Source organism: Bufo gargarizans, chromosome 1, assembly GCF_014858855.1.
Source record: "Bufo gargarizans isolate SCDJY-AF-19 chromosome 1, ASM1485885v1, whole genome shotgun sequence".
Classification (NCBI taxonomy): domain Eukaryota; kingdom Metazoa; phylum Chordata; class Amphibia; order Anura; family Bufonidae; genus Bufo; species Bufo gargarizans.
In genome coordinates, this window is record NC_058080.1 from 258,688,802 (window position 1) to 258,710,836 (window position 22,035).

The window sequence follows — 22,035 nt, forward strand, 5'->3', positions numbered from 1 at the left end:
GCCTTATGCCTATCCCATGCATGCTGAAACTCCTCCACTGTATTTGCAGCTACCACTTCTGCAGGAAGGCTATTCCATGCAGCCACTACTCTCTCAGTAAAGTAATACTTCCTGACCTGGGTCAAGTTCTGGTTCGCTCATCCCTAGCTGTAACCTAATGCGTTGTCAAATAACTGTTCAGAAAACTATTATCTTTCCTGATTAAGGGCTCTTTCACACTTGCGTTCTTTTCTTCCGGCATAGAGTTCCGTCGTCGGGGCTCTATGCCGGAAGAATCCTGATCAGGATTATCCCCATGCATTCTGAATGGAGAGAAATCCGTTCAGGATCGAAAGTTTTTTGGCCGGAGAAAATACCGCAGCATGCTGCACTTTTTGCTCCGGCCAAAAATCCTGAACACTTGCCGCAAGGCCGGATCCGGAATTAACGCCCATTGAAAGGCATTGATCCGGATCCGGCCTTAAGCTAAACGTCGTTTCGGCGCATTGCCGGATCCGACGTTTAGCTTTTTCTGAATGGTTACCATGGCTGCCGGGACGCTAAAGTCCTGGCAGCCATGGTAAAGTGTAGCGGGGAGCAGTATACTTACCGTCCGTGCGGCTCCCGGGGCGCTTCAGAGTGACGTCAGGGCGCCCCACGCGCATGGATGACGTGATCGCATAGCACGTCATCCATGCGCATGGGGCGCTCTGACGTCATTCTGGAGCGCCCCGGACTGTATAGTATACTGCTCCCCCGCTCCCCACTACTACTATGGCAACCAGGACTTTAATAGCGTCCTGGCTGCCATAGTAACACTGAACGCATTTTGAAGACGGATCCGTCTTCAAATGCTTTCAGTTCACTTGCGTTTTTCCGGATCCGGCGTGTAATTTCGGCAAATGAAGTACACGCCGGATCCGGACAACGAAAGTGTGAAAGAGCCCCTAATAAATATGAATGTACGCGTGTTATTTTAACAGCTTGTTGGAAACAATGTTAGAAACAGAGATGGTGCCTTGTAGGTAGTATTGTATGAACAGATGCAGAAAGTGGTTGCACGGTGTTATACCTCCAGTAGAGCCTCTAAGGGCGATTTCAGACTAGCCTCATGCGGAAATCACACTCTGTCTGCGAGAGGGACTTCTTGTTATCGACCTGCTCCTTTCACAGGACCACTCTGCATTATGAGAGTTTATAATGCGGTGTTTCTGTCCGACCTTACATCTACTGAATTATGCTGACAGCGTTACGTAGATGCAAGGTCAGACAGTACCTCCTTACAATCCCTATGTAAGAACAGTGCACCCGCATCTATTCTTCAGACTATGTTGTGCCACTGCTTTATTATTCCAGCTAGAATTTTTTTGAATGAATTCCTAGCCGTCTGCAAGACAATCCATCAGGGCGTTACCAGTTGAGGGGGTGTCCCTGCACAGTCTGAGGTTGGTAGCGCTGTTTAGATGCAGGGTCACACCAAACAGGTGGCATCCAGCTGAACCTTTATTGCAGTCTGCTAGCGATTCATAACTTCTAGCAGAGATAAAGGAAATGCACAGCATAGAATAGATGCTCCGGAATTGTTCTTACATGGGAAATGCATGTAGCTCTTTAGATATCACCCAGAGAGGTGACAGGTCCATCTATGTCTTTTCCCACAAAGCACACTGTAAACTAAATACCGCAGGGTAAAGAAGTAGCCTTATAGATAAATGACCATGTGCAAAGTAGACCTAATACAAGCAAAGAAAGGCGTTGTGCTTGAATAATAAGGAACCCGAAACAGATTCACAGCGAGTGCAGTAGGCAGCGTGTGCATGAAATAGTGTCTCGGCCTGCATGCCCCCATACTCCACACGGTATAGTGGCGGTCAGAGGGCCACCAACAGCTGTGGACAGTGCAGCAGTGTCACTTACGTTCCTGGCCGTCTACCAATATAGTGCGAAACAAATCTAATGAGATCAGCTCTGAAGGGAGGTAGGGGAGGGAAATGTAATAGAGACAAGACTGACCTGGCCCTGTCAATCAAGATGGAGAGAGGGAGAGGCCGGCAGAGGAAGCACAGTGGCTTGGACCTGCCCTCCATGCACTTACCTGCACATTTGCATGAGGATTAAAAGTACTTTTTCCCCAGAATGAAGCAATGGATTGCTCAGCAAAATCTATCATTACATTCCGCTAGCCCTAGGAGACACTGCGGTAGATTTACTATTGAAAATGCACTAGTTATTTGGGGGTGAAATGTGCTTGCTTTTCACTGCATGTATAAAGGGTTTTAGACACTTTTCTAACCTTTTTACACCTCGCCTGACAAGGAGTTGTGGCCTCACTGGAAGGGCTGCTCCATATGCATAAAATGTGCCAAAACTAAGCCAAATTATAGGTGGCGGAAAGTTAGCCTAGGCAGTCTAAAGATGCAACGGATTTATCACCCAGCATCATCGCCTGCGCCAAATCTGGTGCCGTGGAAGACTCTAGTCTACGGGCCCTATCAGACCACACAATTTCCACATAAATTATCTGAAGATTATCTTTTTCCGCGGAGAGGCACGGACCCAAAAGCCTCTGCCTCTTTTTCCTGACTGAAGGGAACACCCATTAGTTTGACAGCTTAAACTAAAATGAAAAAAAAGTGATCTGGTTGTTATAAGCAACGCTGACACTCCTTAGTGAATATTCATTATACAGTCTAAGACTGCATACATGTAAGGCTACGTTTACATCTGCGTTGGGGGCTTCCTTCGGGGCCTCGGTCAAAGAATCGGGCACTTCCATTATTTTTATTGTTCTGCGCCTATAACAGAAATAAACCCTGAAATGCTTAATATAAAAGGTCTCATTAGCTACTAGTCTGAATTAGTAGCATGTCTGTGTTAGGCCAGGAGGAGAGTGGGGGGGGGGGGGGGGGGGGGGGTCGCAAAGAAGGCAAGAAGGAATTGGGAGACAAGTATCTACTTTGGAACCATAATGTCAAGAAGAAGAAAAAAAAAAAAAAGCCCTTGGCACAATAATGAGCCAGTATGCAATGAGACGCTGTCCTATAAATAAACCCTGTGTAGGCCAGTACAAGATAGTAGTTTCAGATCTTAGTATGCCAATTATAAAATCAGAGCTCTCTGGATAAGACTATGCTGTTGCATGAAAAGAACATTTTTTAAAGGGACACTGACAGGCCACATTCGCTGGGCGGCGGCTACAACTCTCCACGGTCACGATCCTGCGCATGGGCAATCGAATCCTAATCTCCAATCATGTCTAATCTTCTGCGCCTGCGCCCCGCTGTGGTTAGATCGCGCCTGCGTACACACCCTGCCTGCGTCCCCGAGGCCGCTGCAGCCTCTGCCTCATGCGCATGCGCCAGGCACTGTTCATAGCAGCGGCTTCAGAGCGCTGCTCACTCACATCTCAAAAGGGGTTAATGATAGGTGCCCATGCGCAGGATCGTGACCGTGGAGAGTTGTAGCCGCCGCCCAGCGAAGTGAATATTGATGAGCTGGGCGGGGCTTCAGAACGGCAGTTGGGAGCGGCTGGCTGGGCGCATTTTCAGATGAAACGCCGCCCCTTGGGCAGATTGGTGACCGGACAAGCAGGTTATAAAACTTTATATTTCCGTATTTATAAGGTGGACAGGGGGGATACTTAGATGATTTTAATAGCCTTTATAAGACCTGTACTGACATATATATAACTAAATATGCTAATTGGGCCTGTCAGTGTCCCTTTAAAGTAGATGTAGGATCATCAGACTGGGACAATGTCAAATCACTTAAATATAAGACTCTGTTCACATCAGAAGCTTTGGCAGGAGACATTGTCGCAGAGTTAATAGGAAGGAGAGAAAAAAAAAAAAAAAAAGTCACGTGCATCACTATTTCTTTTAGGACAAAGGGCGGACACCTCTGGGAAACCAATCAATGGTGTCCATGGGGTATCCACCATGCTTTGGATCCAGAAGAGCACTGTGGCTTCCCTTATAAACCACAATGCAGATGTGAACAGAGCCTAAATTGCAGTGTTTTAAAGACAAGCAAAAGGTTAAACTTACTTTTGTAGGGTCAAATGCAATGATCCAGCGCAAGCTTTAATCTTGTTTTGTGCCTCCAAGTGAGTCATTCCGTCAGTGCTCAAACCATCAATGCTAAGGACCACGTCACCAATGCCAATGTTTGCTTTAGCAGCTTTCCCTCCGTCATTCAACTAGTTAGGGAAAAATAACAAAAGTCACACAAAAAAGTCCTCTTATAATTTCTACTATAGACTGGTTTGCCAAATATTCACAGGACAGGGAGTCATTTACTTAGATAACTGATCCATTTGTGACACTATGGCATGTGGGTGTTGATGGATTCTGACAGGAGAAATATCTGCCATAGGATGTGAATGGGATTTTGAAGACAGTTCATTTATTTTCTACGCATTTCTTTACATGTATGATATGCTCAAGATGGTTACACATGTGCTTAGCAGGAGTAAAGCGGGCTGTAGATGTGAGATATTCTGCAGATCGGATTATTTTAACACCCGCTATTAATCTTATGTGTATGACTAGTGTTGAGGGAATCAAAGTTAATGAAGTAGAATTTGATCCGAATTTCAGGAAATATTTGATTCGCCCCAAATCCAAATTTCCTGACGCTTTGTAGTAACAAGTCAACTGTAAAAAGATAAGTAAATAAATAAAATAACCCATACTCACTTCATCCATTTGCTCACAGAGAGGCAATAGCGGCCATCTTGATTGAAGAAAACACGCCAATTCTCGCATGCAATGTCATCACGCTGGCTGGGTGTGGTGACACAATCAGTGATTTTGTGTTTTCTTCAAATCAAGGTGGCCATGAGAGTCTCTCCACGATGAAATGGATGAGGAGAGTATATATTTTTTTTTTTAACCCCTCATTAACCCCCTGATAGGCTGAATGTGACTCTCAGATGCTGCGATCAGTGTTGAACACTGCATCTGAGAGGTTAAATGATAGGGGACGGGCAATCGCTGTTCTCCGCCGTTGCGTCTGCTCCATACAATAGAATGCGATAAGTTATGAAGTAATTTGTAACTAATAGAATTTCTTGATGAAATTGGGTGAATCATTTGAACTTTTGAAAACTTCACTCATCTCTATGTATGACCATCACAGACAGACTGTCAGATCTCACCAAATTTTCATGGATCTGTCAATCGGTCTGTAAACCGATATTTCATTCATAAGCATGACTAGGCTTGAGTAAATCGACCTGAAATAGATTTGTTCAAATACTTACATTTTAATGCTGTTTCCGTACAGCATTAAAATGTATTGGCTCCGTGGAGCCAAAGTTCTTCTTGCCCGAACTTGTGCGAGACTTCGGTTAATTCCTACTGTATGCATATCTGCGTATTAAAAAACAATTTAAAAGAGCAATCTGAAGTAGGACCTCGGTACCAAAGCCCAGTTCGGATTGCTAGTTTACATTGTTTTTCAATATGCATATATGGACACAGTAGGAATTCACCGAAGTCTTGCACAAGTTCAGGCGAGAACTTTGGTATTTAAATAAATTGACTTCAGATCCATGATCTGAAGGTCGATTCGCTTAAGCCTACCTGTGAGCAATTCCGCCCTCCTAACCCCTCTGATACACATGCACGCTTGGCCGAGAGTGCATATGTTCTCAGTGGAGAAAGAGGAATAGGTCCCTGCCAGACACCCCTGGCAGTGGTGGCTTATCTTCCCAAGATCAAAGGGATCAGGCATGTTGAAACAGCCAAATCCTTCTCTCTCCTGACATCTGGTCATTGGGGGAGCATCAGGACAACCCCATACACACTACATGGTTAGACAGTCCCACAAAAATAAATAAAATGAATAAAAAAAAAAAAAAAAAAAAAAAAAAAAAAAAAAAAAAAAAAAATGGCAATTTGGCTCATTTGCATCTAACATGTATGTTCAGCTTAATGCTTCTCCTGTCACCTATATGCCAGTGACTTTACTTTTCTGACAGGTTCAGGATGACATTACTTTGACATTTATTTGAGCACATATTTGCTCTTAGACACCTTCATGCATATATGCATACTGCTCCGTACAGTATTGGAACAAAGTATTATGCGAATAGACTTCGGATGTTTCATCAGAAGTCGATTTGCTTATCCCTAATTTAATCCAGTATAAACATTTGGTGGACCCAAGACAAGTCAAGTCAGCAAGATCCACTCCAATATGGATCACTGTGGACCTTCAGATGAATCATGGCTCGTAAAAGATGGAACCCAGAATGTCAGTGTGATCAAAGCATTGCTTTCCTTATTGGAATAAACCAGTATGGTATTTCACCACCATTACTTCCTTAGAATCAGGTGATATCTGACATCATGACACTTCCAGGAACATGCAGAGAACGATCATACATGGCACCAACCAGACCTGATACATCATGATAAAACATAGTCATGGTTCTGATAAAGGGGTTATCCAGGAAAATATATTTATGACTTATCCTATATTCAATGGGGCTGAGCAGCAATACCAACCCTCACGGATGTGATAATGATGACCTCAGGATAAGGCATTATTATCTTTTCCTGGGTAACCTCTTTAATTCAATAAATTATAAACTGCATAAACTGTGTACCATTCTCTCTGTAGTCTGTTAGATTACTAATTTTACACTGCAGCTCTATAGAAGATGACAAACTGGCAAAAGTTTAAGTAAAATAGTAACAATGTGAAAGCAAAAGTCATTAAGAGATGAGGACATCTTCAGTAAATGACAATACGATTAGAGACCTAACAAGTACGCGAAAGGTTTTATAGCCCTAGATATGACAGCAATGTTTAGGTACACAGCAACTGAATCTGGCTAGGATGGTTCTCCGCTTTCATGCTGGCATTGCCCTGACGGTATATATTGCTTCAGCTGCATGCCCCTTCTCCAGGAGTCTGGGGAGCTGTCCCTATTACAGAGCCATTACATACTGCTCATTGGCATCAACACTATGACACTTACAGTATCAGGCAAATGTCACTTGGATCAGACCAGGAAATGTTATACAGAGGGGCTTTACTTCTAAAATCTGATCCCAGAACCATCTCTGTACAATGCTATCTACACTCACACATATCAGGGAAGTTCCTAACCATTAGAAAAGTGTCCCCCTTTCCCACCAGCCCAGTCCGGAAACAGCATTAAAAGTAATATATTTATATGTCCAAATCGGGTGAAAGGTACAAGAAGCAAAAACAAACAAAACATTCACATATAAAAAAAAAGACTTCCTCCCCCTTAACATAATCATAAATTTGAAAAGGCACCTGTCAGCAGATTTGTACCTATGAAACCGTCTGATCTGTTACATGTGCACTTGGCAGCTGAAGGGATCTGTGTTGGTCCCATGTTCATAGGGTTGTCACGATACCAAAATTGTTATTAGATTTCGATACCATAAAAAGTATTGCGATACTTGATACCATGTGAAAAATATAAAACACCAAAAAGGCTGCGTGAATTTCGCATTTTATGAAACGTCCGGCCAATAATTGAACAGTCCTATCCTATTTTTTGAGGGGACAAGGTGACTAAAATATGGTGAATCACACATTTTTTTTTCCTGTTACGGCGCTCACTGCATAGGAGATATTTAATATTTTGATAGTTTGGACTTTTCGGACGTGGTGATATGTAATATGTTTTTATTTATTTTATATGTAAAATTGGGAAAGGGGGCGATTTATAGGGGTGCACCGAAATTCCGGCAGCCGAAAATATCGGCCGAAAATGCACCTAATCCATTTCGGCCGATATTTGTACATATCGGCTGAAAATAGCGGGGAGGGACTGGGAGGAGGAGCTGGGGGCCGATGCGTTCACTGTTCTCCGGCCCCCAGCTCCAGTAGTTATAAAATGTTGTACAATTAATAAGCATTCTATTCATGAGGCCCCCTCTGCAGTAGAACATTCAATACAGCCACATCCTACTCACAGGGCTGTTATCTTAATGCTGGCCGGCCAGGCAGACGAGCGGCAGCGTCACGACTGACGTCATGGGCCTACTTTCTGAATGAAGAAGGCGGCGCACGCATGTGACGTCAGTCGTGACGCTGCCGCTCGTCTGCCCGGCCGGCCAGCATTAAGATAACAGCCCTGTGAGTAGGATGTGGCTATATTGAATGTTCTACTGCAGAGGGGGCCTCATGAATAGAATCCTTATTAATTGCACACTTTTTATAACTACTGGAGCTGGGGGCCGGAGAACAGTGAACACACCGTCCCCCAGCTCCTCCTCCCAGTCCCTCCCCGCTATTTTCTATTAATTGTACAATGGGGGGGGGGGGGTTCTGTGGATGGCACTGTTATGGGGTGGGTGGGGGTCTGTGGATGGCACTGTTATGAGGTGGGGGGGGGTCTGTGGATGGCACTGTTATGGGGTGGGTGGGGGTCTGTGGATGGCACTGTTATGAGGTGGGGGGGGGGGGTCTGTGGATGGCACTGTTATGGGGTGGGGGGTCTTTTAAAAGTATTTGGGCAAAAAGGCAGTTTCGGTCAAGGGGTATCCTGAATTTCCGGTTTCGGACCAGAATTTTCATTTCGGTGCACCCCTATTTATACTTAATATTTTGGTGATTTATTTAATAACCATTTCCCCCCTTAGGGGCTAGAACCTGGGATCTTTTCATCCCTTGTCCTATTCACCCTAATAGAGCTCTATTAGGGTGAATATGACTTTACACTCTCCCTGCTGCCCTGTGCTTTGTGCACACAGCAGCAGGGAGCTTACCATGGCAGCCAGGGCTTCAGTAACGTCCTGGCTGCCATGGTAACCGATCGGAGACCCAGGATTACACTGCTGGGGCTCCGATCAGAACTGCCACTGCACCACCAATGAAGAGAGTAGAGGAGGGGACCCTGTGGCCACTGCCACCAATGATTTAATGCTGGTGGGTTTTTAAACTATTAATACAAATAAAAGGAGACTGGTGCCGGCGGCAGAATCACATAGCCGACACCCGACCTCTATGACAGGGAGCTGCTACGATCAGCGGCAGTTAACCCCTCAGGTGCTGCGGTGGGGGGGGGGGGGGGGGGGAGTGACCTCTCTCCTGTGTTGCTGAGGGAACATGGCGCGCGCTGAGAGCAGCGCGTGCCAGGTTCTGCGATACTAGGCTGCGCAGTAGCGCAGCTTAGTATCAGTAAATGGCAAATCCTGGTATTGAATTGATACCGGTACAAAAGTATCGATAATTCGATACCCGCTGCAACCCTAGTCTACATTGCTGAGAAATTTGTTTTAATAAATGCAAATGAAGCTCTAGGAGCAACAGAGGCATTGCCGTTACACCTAAAGGCTCCGCTCTCTCTGCAGCTGCCGAGCTCTGTGCACTTTGAGGTGAGAACATTTTATGTACTGTTGTATGCTCTCAGATATACATATTTATTAACTCCACAGGCCAAAAAACAGGAGTTAAAAAGTTGTAAATCCAAGGTTTACAACTTTTTAAAAGCAGTGTAAGCTATTTTTGTGCAAAACCCCAAATGTTGCAGAAAATGGTTCCATCTACATGACTTGTGACTTTTTTAAGCTACAAAACTGACATCTGATTTGATAAATGTCCTCCTACGTGTATTTAAATGATAAAAAGAAACCTGCATTCGTCTAAAAATAAGGCCCAAAATCGTGTTGATAGCACAAAAACGTGTTAAACACATCCTAACAACTTCAAGCCCAAAGCCTGAACCAGTTAATGCTGCATTTTGGGCTCACAGTAATTATTACATTTCAACTTTATTATGTTGTGGCAGTCTTCATATAATGAATTTTATATTGCATGCATAAACCTTCTGGTTCACTCCAATTCACTACATTTGTTAACCTAATACTTTTTACATGTATTGAAACCGGCCATCTGTAATAGATCACACACAACGCAAGTCTGAGGATGCCAATCTGGCGTCTCCTTCAGTACAAGAATTCCCAGTCTATTGATTAACTCCCACAGAGAACACTTTAGTTCTATAAAATCTCTCCCTATATTTATCACACAGGAATGTTTGGCTTGCAGGGACCAGACTAAATGGGAAAAAGATAGACATTTATTAGATGACATTACTTGCAGTTAGACGTGGGAAGTGTACCAAAGTCTTGTCCTTATTAAATCGCTCCCATAAATAACACGGGGCCCTGACATATGTTAGGAGCTGGGAATTGTAAGGAATATTGAAGTGTGCGCCATTCTCCTACACTCCTCCGCTGCCAATACTATCTGCAGTAGACTGCACACTTCATTCTTCATTAATATCCAGCAGGAGACGAACCGCAAACTAATGACCTTTTGCAGTTTCTTCATGGGGCATTTTCTGAGCTAAACTGGAAGTCTTGGGGCTGCTCATATCTCACAACCTCAGGATAGGTGATCAATATCAGAACGGTGGGTGTCCAACACCCACGGTGATCGCCTGGTTCGGGGATGGGCAAACTGCGGCTCTCCAGCTGTTGTAAAACTACAAATCCCATCATGCCCTGCTGTAGGCTGATCGATGTAGGCAGACTGGGCATAATGGGATTTGTAGTTTTAAAACAGCTGGAGAGCCGCAGTTTGCCCATCCCTGGCGCCACCCTGGTTGAAGAGAAGGCCGCGCAGCCTTCCCTGCATTGTTCACCTGCTCGCCATAGATATCGCAGCGGTGAGCAGCTGTAATTACAAACAGTCTCATTCTCTTCTACAGGACAGCTCCTTCCTACACACTTGAATACTACAGAGCCATCCGATAGAAGTGAATGGGACGGCTTGTAATTACACCTTCTCACCGCTGCGATGTTGATGGCGAGCAGGTAAACAATGAAGGAAAAGCTGGATGGGGAGTGCGGCCTTCTCCTCAACCAACTGAACGTGGGGATACCGTGTGTCGGACCCCTGCCGATTTGATATTGGTGATTTATTCCGAGGATAGGTCATCAATGTTTAAATCCCAGAAAACCCCTTTAATGGTTTCCAGTTACATTGCTGGCCATAGCATTATATATGGAGTGTCATCGCTATAGCGGTATAACCTGAGGCTACCACGCAACCTGCAAGGCTTGTCCAGGATTAGAATTCTTGCTACTTCCTTCCAACTACAGCACCACATCTGTCCATAGGTTGTGTGGAAGGTTAATGCGGAATTCAAGAGTTAAGATGGACTTTTAATGGACACCACTTTCAGGAAGTTTGCTGATACGACTCAAACGTGGATATTGTTGGGATTTATCTTTTACATTGTCATGCATTAAAGACAGTTTTTGTCCACTTTTTATATGGATGTAGAGCCTCTGTGACAATCACCTACTGTGAATGGTAGAGCCTGTGTTCGCTATACAGTGCAGTCATCCACCATTTTAGGGGATGTGTCTCATCAGCGGGGGGCCCTGCCTATCACAAGAACAGGGCCCTGTGCTAATTCGCTTGGAGCATCAGACACATGCATTTATCCACCGGTCATCTTCAATCTACGGGACTGCCTGAAATAGTCGAGCACTTGTACTCTGCTATCTCTGGCAGTCCCATATAGCTAAATGTTGCAATGGACCCACGTGTGAACTGGGGAAACAGGGAGCCACATTGTTGTGATTGGTGTGGACCCCAGCGGTCAGATTCCAGTCAGACATTTATCCCCTAATCTGTGGGTGGGGATAAGTTCTTGTAATGGGAAATACGACCGTGCCCGTATTGCGTTTGGCAAACCACGGATTCAATAAGCTGCGCTTGGAAAAAAAAAAAAAAAGAAAAAAAAAAAGGCGTAAACCCAAAACCAAAAATACATTTACAACCCGCATTTTTCTCACTTCTCACTCCCATCACTATTTTTGTCCGCGATAGGACATGTCCTATCATTTGTGGACCTATGAAAGTGGACAGTACAAGAAACTAAGACATGTATGCAATCAGTTTTTTTGCAGACCCAAAAAAAATAAAAATAAAAAAAGGGGTCAGTGTGTGATCCGGATGTAATATATGATCATGTGCATGAGCCCTTAATAGAAAATGCTTAATCTTGGCCGCAATTGCGGACAAGAATAGGACATGTTCCATTTTTTTTTTTTTCGGGAATGGAATTGTGGATGAATGGGTCCGCAATTCCTTTCTGCAAAATGCGAAACAATTGTGGACGTTTGAATGGACCCTAAAAGTAGGTTATGTGCTCATGCACACAACTGTATGCATTTTGCAGTTCGCAAAAAACACGGATGACATCCATGTGCATTCCGTATTTTGCGGAACAGAACAGCTGGCCCCTGATAGAACAGTACTATGCTTGTCTGTAATGTGGACAATCATAGGACATGTTCTACTTTTTTACGGAACGCACATGCGGAAACAGAATGCACACAGAGTAACTTATGCCCCTTTCACACGGGTGAGTATTCCGCGTGGATGCGATGCGCGAGTTGAACGCATTGCACCCGCACTGAATCCTGACCCATTCATTCATTTCTATGGGGCTGTTCACATGAGCAGTGATTTTCACGCATCACTTGTGCGTTGCGTGAAAATCGCAGCATGCTCTATTTTGTGCGTTTTTCACGTAACGCAGGCCCCATAGAAATGAATGGGGTTGCGTGAAAAATCGTAAGCATCCGCAAGCAAGTGCAGATGTGTTGCAATTTTCACGCACGGTTGCTAGGAGACGATCGGGATGGAGACCCGATCATTATTATCTTCCCTTATAACATTGTTATAAGGGAAAATAATAGCATTCTGAATACAGAATGCATAGTAAAATAGCGCTGGAGGGGTTAAAAAAAAAAATTTAACTCCCCTTAATCCACTTGATTGTGCAGCCGGCATCTCTTCTGTCTTCTTTCTTTGCTGTGTGCAGTAACAGGACCTGTGGTGACGTCACTCCGGTCACCACATGATCCATCACCATGGTAAAAGATCATGTGATGGATCATGTGATGACCGGAGTGACATCACCACAGGTCCTGTTACTGCACACAGCAAAGAAAGAAGACAGAAGAGATGCCAGCTGCGTGATCAAGTGGATTAAGGAGAGTTAAATTTTATTTATTTTATTTTTTAACCCCTCCAGCGCTATTCTACTATGCATTCTGTATTCAGAATGCTATTTTCCCTTATAACCATGTTATAAGGGAAAAATACAATCTACAAAACACCGATCCCAAGGGGTTTGGGTACCAAACATGCCGATTTTTCCCACACACGGAACAGACATAGAAAGAAAATACGTTCATGTGCCTGAGTCCTAACTTTATGCCTGGCCAGACTGGATCACATTTTTTTGGGGAACAATATTTCCTTAAAAATTATGAGCAGTCAACCCTCTCTCATCACTGCCAGTGCAAGCACAGGAACGCGAAGGAAGGAAGCAGTCTAACCAAGCCAAGCTTTTGGTTACTTCCAATTTTCCAATTCAGATATGGGTTTGTGCAAAATACCTTGCCAGGAGGATAATGATGGTGAAATGTTCTGAAATGGTTTAGAGATCATTTCCTAGAAAGGAAATTGCAGCTTTTATAGAGGTTTATGGTAGTTCCAAGTCTTGCTGGCGTAACAGCGCTGCAGCTTTGTTAAAGAACAAGACTGAGTGGCGGACAATCCCTTTAATTTCAGGACGAGCCTCTACATGGCAAAAATGCTAAAAATCTACAAATAGCACAAATTACACTGGTTGCTAAAAAGAAAAAAAAATGTAAAGTCTGAGTGAGGATTTTGCATCACTAGTAGAGAATTCTATGTCCATGTCAATTTGAGCTACTTAATGCAAAAATAAACACAATAGTGAATAAAACGCTGTTCACGGAGTCTCTTATCCTAGCTCACAAAGCCAAGCTTTACATGCCTTGTAGGAAAATGTCAAGGCAAATATTTGAGGTCCAATGAAGGGGGGGGGGGGGGGGGGGTGAATATAACCCTCTCGTGTGCCAAACCACATGAGAAAATAAACATCTCAGCACTTGGGATTGATGGTCGACGTTTTCCACTCTATTTAAGCCATGAGTGCTTTATGGACACTAGCTGCATTGTATATTCATGTTACATTACAGTTTAAGAGGTAGCCAGTCGCAAAACGTCATCAACGGTGCATGAAAGTATGTAAACCTAACACTGTGCCTGTCTGAATGTACACAGAGCTTTCTCTGCTTGTTACAGCAGGAGCTGCTTCTGCCATACTGCGAGTGACTGGCTGCGCGGTCACAAGGTGTGTGCATGGAACATCACTGCTGCAGCCAGGAAGATGTCAGCGCTGTGCAATGCTGGGAGCGCCAGAAGTATTTGACATATCACAGTACTGCTACTGTACTGCTCTGCTGCCTTTCCCTCATCCGTCCGCACTATACATCCACAGTCCTGCGCTTTCTCAACTGTTAGAAGTCAGCCGATGATATGTGAAGGAGCAAGAACCGGTTGGATGTCTTATGGAAGACACTATGGAGGGGTAGGATCTAGCTTTTAAGGACACACTGACAGGGACTGAAGGGGCATTAGCACTGACTTTTAGGAGGGTCCTCTGGTGACACGTTGTAGCTGGCTACTAAAGGTTTTTTCACCCCTGGGAACGTTCTATACATCCTCCTCAGCATGGCCAGACCTGCACTGGTTGTCATCCTCATCCGATCCATTGCTGCCCAACCGTCCCCGAGCATGCACTGTACACCACCCACTGTGGGCAGTGGCATCTTTGAACACAGTGCACCTGTGCCACTTACTGGCATGAAATATCAGAAACGACGGCGGTGACATGCGCAGGATTTGAGATGCTGAAGAGAGTGACATCATGAGGATACAGGGCTGGTTGAAAGGAGATGTCCGCGAGCACCTTCAGCATAAACCCAACCCATGGCACTTACGATCCTCATTTACATATACATTTTGGAGCTTTACAGACTCAGAAAAGCCAAGGAAAGGTAAATTTTTCTGTATGTGTCCCACATGGCGGTGTGAGCAGTTCAGACCGTGGAAGACAGACTCCCTTTAACGGATTAGTAACTGGGGGCTCAGCTCTCTCCTGACAAATCTATACATATATTTATCACAAGCACAATTCTTGACTGTGTAATGAACGTCTGAACCAAAAGAATACAGCCCTATATAAAGGAGAAGTGCTAGGCAACCAGAACCTGTAGAGAACATGCTGATTTAGGAATGGTAACACCCAAGCCTGGAGGTATAGCTATTCACAAAAGACTCCTTTTAAAAACACACAAGTACATAAATATTCTGACATGCAAAAACTGCTCAGAAATACTTGCCAATGCTTGGGTGATGAGTAACTAAAATGTACTGATCTGAAATTGCAGCCTTAAGGCCCCTTTCACACGGGCAAGAATTCTGCGCGGGTGCAATGCATGAAGTGAACGCATTGCACCCGCACTGAATCCGGACCTATTCACTTCAATGGGGCTGTTCAGATGAGCGGCGATTTTCACGCATCCCTTGTGCATTGCGTGAAAAATGGCCGCATGTTCTATATCCTGCGTTTTTCACGCAACGCAGGCCCCATAGAAATGAATGGGTCTGCGTGAAAATCGCAAGTGTCCGCAAGCAAGCGCGGTGCGATTTTCACGCATGGTTGCTAGATAAGGATGAGCAACCCCATTAAAGTCTAATCATTGTATTATTTTCCCTTATAACATGGTTATAAGGGAAAATATCATTCTGAATACAGAATGCTTACTAAAACGTTCGTGCAGCCGGCACAGTCTTCTTTCAGGACCTGCAAAAGGACCTTTGATGATGTAATCACGCTCATCACGTGGTGAGCGCAGGTCCTGCTGCATGAAGACAGAAGATGGCAGGCGGGAATGGGCCTCCCTAGCGTCACCCGCGATTCTAGTGAGGTTCGGCTCCCCCCGAAACTGGATGTTTTTCTTCCGTGTACAGGGAGAAGCAGCAGCGGTATTGCAGGCACAGGGAGCGGAGTAAGTATATTCCCTGTGAGGGGCCTGGAACATTGGGGTGCCATTTATGATTAAAAAAAATATGTAACTCCCCTTAATCCACTTGTTCGCGCAGCCGGCATCTCTTCTGTCTTCATCTGTGAGGAATAGGACCTTTGATGACGTCACTGCGTTCATCACATGATGGACCATGTGATGAGCATAGTGATGTCAAAGGTCCTATTCCTCACAGATGCCGGCTGCGCAAATAAGTGGATTAAGGGGAGTTAAAAAAATAAAATTAAAAATTAACCCCCCAGCCCTATTGTACTATGCTATTCTTTCCCCTTATAACCATGTTATAAGGGAAAATAATAATGATCGGGTCCCTATCCCGATAGTCTCCTAGCAACCGTGCGTGAAAAATCTCACCGCATCTGCACTTGCCTGCGATTTTCACGCAGCTCCATTCACTTCTATGGGACCTGCGTTGCGTGAAAAACGCACAAAATAGAGCTTGCTGCGATTTTTACACAACGCACAAGTGATGCGTGAAAAATCATCGCTCATGTGCACAGCCCCATAGAAATGAATGGGTCCGGATTCAGTGCTGGTGCAATGCATTCACCTCAAGCATTGCACCCGCGCGGAAAACTCGCCCGTGTGAAGGGCCCAAATCTTCTGGAATAATGACCCCTAAATCCCTTTCCTCAGTTACTGAGGTTAGGACTGTATCACTGATTTTATATTCTGCTCTTGGGTTTTTACGCCCCAGGTGCATTATCTTGCACTCATCAACATTAAATTTTATTTGCCAGTTTTTTGACCATTCCTCTAGTTTTCCTAAGTCCTTTTCCATTTGGTGCATCTCTCCAGGAACATCAACCCTGCTACAAATCTTTGTGTCATCAGCAAAAAGACACACCTTACCACCGAGGCCTTCTGCAATTTCGCTGATAAAGATATTAAACAATATGGGTCCCAGATCAGATCCCTGAGGTACCCCACTGGTAACAAGACCTTGGTCTGAATATACTCCATTGACTACAACCCTCTGTTGTCTGTCCCTCAGCCACTGCCTAATTCTTTCAACAATATGGGAGTCCAAGCCCAAAGACTGCAATTTATTGATAAGCCTTCTATGAAACTGGCTGACCTGTTACATGTGCACTTGGCAGCTGAAGGCCTCTGTGTTAGTCCCAAGTTCATACGTGTCCACATTGCTGAGAAAGACAATGTTTTATTATAGCCTAGGAGCAATGGGCTCATCTCTCTCCGCAATGGCAATGCCCCCATGGCTCCTAGAGGCTCATTTGTATATATTAAAACATTTTTCTCAGCAATGAGGGCACATATGAACATGGGACCAACACAGATGCCTTCAGCTGCCAAGTGCACATATAACAGGTACAAACCTGCTGACAGGTGCCCCTATACTTATGTATGTATATTACCCACACACAGCATATTAACTTGTAGAAAGGATCCAAAACTTTGTTCTGCTCATCACTGGTTATGAGAAAGTGAAGAGGTTTTTCCTCTGCTGTTCCTATGTACGTCAATGTCTGGTGGCTATATATTATTCACATATGAAGCCCGGGGCAACAGAAGTCTGTCTCCTTGCTAATGAAGATGCCATATGTTTTACACATAGTTGTGTCACAAAGGATTTTATGACTAAATCTCACCCAAATGAGAAGAGGCAAACACAAAGAACACAGGATGGGCGCAAAAAAAGAAAAGAAAACCACTCAATGAATGATATCACAGCACACATTCTATAACCCACAGGTGTCTGTCATACCTTTTTAATTATTCCATAGAAGTAAGGGCTTTATATTGACCGCGTTATAAGGCCTCTCTCACACGAGTGTGAGGGATTAGGTCCGGATGCGTTCAGGGAAACTCGCACTATTTTGCAAGCAAGTTCAGTCAGTTTTGTCTGCGATTGCGTTCAGTTTTTTCCGCGCGGGTGCAATGCGTTTTTCACGCGCGTGATAAAAAAACTGAAGAAGGTTTACAAACAACATCTCTTAGCAACCATCAGTGAAAAACGCATCGCACCCGCACTTGCTTGTGGATGCAATGCATTTTTCACGCAGCCCCATTCACTTCTATGGGGCCAGGGCTGCGTGAAAAACGCAGAATATAGAACATGCTGCGATTTTAACGCAACGCAGAACTGATGCGTGAAAAACAACGCTCATGTACACAGACCCATTGAAATAAATAGGTCAGGATTCAGTGCGGGTGCTATGCGTTCACGTCACGCATTGCACCCACGCGGAAAACTCGCTCATGTTTGCTACAGATTTTTTTGTTTTTATTGCATTAGGCCTCATGCACACGACCGTTGTTCTAGTCCACGTCTGAGCCGCAGTTTGAGGCTTGGATACGGACCCATTCACTTCAATGGGGCTGAAAAAGATGCGGACAGCACGCCGAGTGTTGTCTGCATCCGTTGCTCCGTTACGTAGCCCCGCAAAAATAAAATACAACAAGTCCTATTCCTGTCCGTTTTGCGGACAAGAATAGGCATTTCTACAATGGCCCACCCGTTCTGTTCCGCAAATTGCGGAAGGCACACGGGCGGCTTTCGTGTTATGCGGACCTCAAAAAAACGAAACGGTTGTGTGCATGAGGCCTTAAGTAGATAAAATCCCATAATATATGCCCATTACCTAATCAGCTCACTTTATGGATAAAAGCTACCCATCAACAAAACCGTTGCTGTGAACGTGAATAGAGATGAGCGAACTTCTGTTTTAAGTTCGGCGTCTAAAGTTCGGGGGCGGGTTAGCGGAGAATCCCGATCTGGAACCGGATATGGATTCCGACTTCCGTTGTGGTCCGTGGTAGCGGAATCAATAATCGGCCATTATTGATTCCGCTACCACGGACCACAACGGAAGTCGGAATCCATATCCGGTTCCAGATCGGGATTCTCCGCTAACCCGCCCCCGAACTTTAGACGCCGAACTTAAAACAGAAGTTCGCTCATCTCTAAACGTGAACATACAGGGCAGATGGGCAGCGGCTATACCCATCCGCTTGTAGCTGTGACTCATGGGAAGAGTCAGCGACTACAGAGAGCGTTACATTAAATAACTTGTCAAACTAGATTTCTTAGTTTCAATGTGCAAGAATCAACAAAGAGCAGTCTTGATTAGGAGATGATGTGATATATTTCAAGTATTCCCCATTAAATGCTCAATTGTAAGGTTTTAAGGAACTAAACACCATTGACCAAAGAAGCATTACTGTAACTCCTTTTAAATTAACACAATTCAGCCTCCGCCCAGAAACTTTTTTTTTTGGGGGGGGATTAGACCACAATGATTACAAACTGCAGTGCCATTAAAAATAAAACATAGGAAAAAGGGCAACAAAAAAACATTTATAATGTATTTTTGTGGTTTAACACATTTGTTAATTACTGCCCAGGTATACTAAACATACAGTAAAAGGTCCACAACATGTTCTCCAGAGGCTGCATGGTCAGCCAGTGAATGTAATGGACCACCTACATGGCCTGCAGGGAAAGCCAAGAGGAGCTACAGTGAGGTGCTTTCCTAGTGTCACTTCATTCTAGCACCTAGCAGGATTGCCATTTTGTGTCTACAGTTTGTTTGCAGGCCTCTGTCCCCATGGCAACAGACTACAAACAAGAAATACATGTAGTCTGATCATGCAGTTATAAGTGGTGGGGGGGGGAGGAGAGGTTGTATGCATTTGTGCTCCTGATGAAGGGATCTGTGTACTCCTCGAAACGTGTTGAGCTTTTCTAAATAAACAGCATCTGACGATTTGGAAGTGCCTATGACATTCTGGACGATGTCTGTGCCTAACATCTTTAAGCGACCTCAGCAGGGGAGGAGAAGGAAAAAACCCCAACCTGGTACAGCAAGTACTATTGCTACATCCAATTTGATATTCTCCTGCACCAAATACGGATTTAGTATTGATTGAGCTGGTGCTTCACCAAACCTTATATTATTCCAATGCAGTTATACGCCCTTTCCTCTGTCCCATACTCAAATGCATTTGGTAGGTTTGCAAAAATGAGGAGACAATGACTATGAAGACAAAATTGTCTGCAAAGCAGCTGTAGACACATGATGGTAAGATATATTCACTCAACACCATTTGTAAACTTGTTAGAATTGTTATACGCATGTCTAAGCAGCAGATCTTTTTATTAGGTACTGTCAGCAACCTGCCATAGAAGCCATACACCTTATTCTACCCAGAGGTCGCAATAACGCCTGTACAACCGTCAGACATTTTACTCCATTTTACTCCCTGGAAACAGTCTGTACTAATACGCCTTAGGCTGGTTTCACACGGGTGTTGCGGATTGGGGCCGGATGCGTTCAGAGTGCGTTCAGTGAAACTCGCACTATTTTGCAAGCAAGTTCAGTCAGTTTTGTCTGCGGTTGCATTTAGTTGTTCAGTTTTTTCCACGCGGGTGCAATGCGTTTTGATGCGTTTTTCATGCGCGTGATAAAAAAATTGAATGTTTACAAACAACATCTCTTAGCAACCATCAGTGAAAAATGCATCGCACCTGCTTGCGGATGCAATGCGTTTTTCACGCAGCCCCATTCACTTCTATGGGGCCAGGGCTGCGTGAAAAAAAACCCGCAGAATATAGAACATGCTGCGTTTTTTCACGCAACGCAGAACTAATGCGTGAAACATTGCTCATGTACACAGCCCCATTGAAATGAATGGGTCATGATCCAGTGCGGGTGCAATGCGTTCACATCATGCATTGCACCCGCGCGGAAAACTCGCTCGTGTGAAAGGGACCTTAGGCTACTTTCAGACTGGCGTTTTGGCTTTCCGTTTGTGAGATCCGTTCAGGGCTCTCACAAGCGGTCCAAAACGCATCAGTTTGCATTCCAATGCGTTCTGAATGGAAAAGGATCCGCTCAGAATGCATCAGTTCAGTCTCCATTCCAGAGTCCGTCTGATGAAACTGAGCTAAACGGATCAGTCCTGGCACACAATGTAAGTCAACGGATCCGTATTTACTGACACAATCTGGCACAATAGAAAACGCATCCATTCTCCATTGACTTTCAATGGTGTTTAGGACAGATCCCTCTTGGCTATGTTAAAGATAATACAAACAAATCCGTTTGATGCAGACAGTTGTATTATCTTAACGGATCCGCCCATGACGGGAGTGTGAAATTAGCCATAGACTTTTCCCTGATTTTCATCAGCGTATGGCATGCTGTGAACGGCACAGGCAGCACAGAGATGCTGCCTGTGCCCGCTGTAACCAATAACAAAAGCTCCGGACAGCAAGGAGCTTTGCTATTGGTTAGTTTGGGCGGGCGCAGGAGCAATACAGGTCCTGTATCAGGGGAAGCCGGTGGGCGCTGGAAGGAGGAGGGTCCTGCTCCTCCATGGAGTGTTGGGCGTACTGCACAAGGACCCTGGCGGCGGTGGAGCTAAACACTGGGCCCGGACATGAAGATGGACACAGAACAAGGTGACAGCAGCGTGTGACGTAACGATGTGTGTGATGTATGTAGTGCAGTGTGTGATCATCACACGCTGCATCACATATCACGCGCTGCAGTGAATGCAGACAGGCTATTATAGCCAAGTGGTAAAGTGCAGGGAAGATCCGCCATATTAGACTGGACTTTATAACTTCGCTATAATAGCTAGATGTTATTTAGACCAGTAATGGTCCCCTGCATAAATCCCCACCTCTTAGGCGCCGTTCACATCACCACTAATTTATTTCTGTTTTGCTCATCTAATGGAGCAGAACAACGAAAATAACAGAAGTGCTGATCGGGCACATAAGGCTGGGTTTTTATCATCTGATCAACATCCACAACAGATGCTATACTGTGCCATCCATCACCATGGAGTTCCATAGTAAAAAACAAAACAACATTTTTTAGGCTTCTGCAGGATGGGAAAGTGCAGTGTACCATGTTTTTCCATCCTGCAAAGTCCAGCAAAAAAAACATGTAGGCTAATGTATCTTTTCTTTTACAATGGAATTCTATGGTGACAGATGCCACAGTATGGAGTCAGTCTGTTAATGTATATACATTTGTGTGTACAATTAATACATGGCAAAAATGTCATGTGAACCCGGCCTAAATGACAGGGAAGAAGCTGAACAGACCGCGCTAACTATGATGGAGTCTGTTCAGTTTCCATTTACGAGCCT

At 44.5% G+C, this 22,035-nt stretch overlaps 1 protein-coding gene across 6 annotated transcripts in view; it reads right to left on the reverse strand.

Annotated features, from left to right (window-relative positions):
- PDLIM5 (PDZ and LIM domain 5) overlaps positions 1-22,035 on the reverse strand; it is a 200,992-nt gene that overhangs the window by 147,176 nt on the left and 31,781 nt on the right. For all 6 annotated transcript variants that reach the window (XR_006391013.1, XM_044302657.1, XM_044302664.1 and 3 more), the window contains exon 3: positions 4,026-4,177. Coding sequence is in view for 5 of the 6 variants with exons in the window: in XM_044302657.1 (XP_044158592.1) it covers positions 4,026-4,177 (152 nt within the window). In the remaining variant the exon portion in view is untranslated. The remainder of the gene's footprint in view (positions 1-4,025; positions 4,178-22,035) is intronic.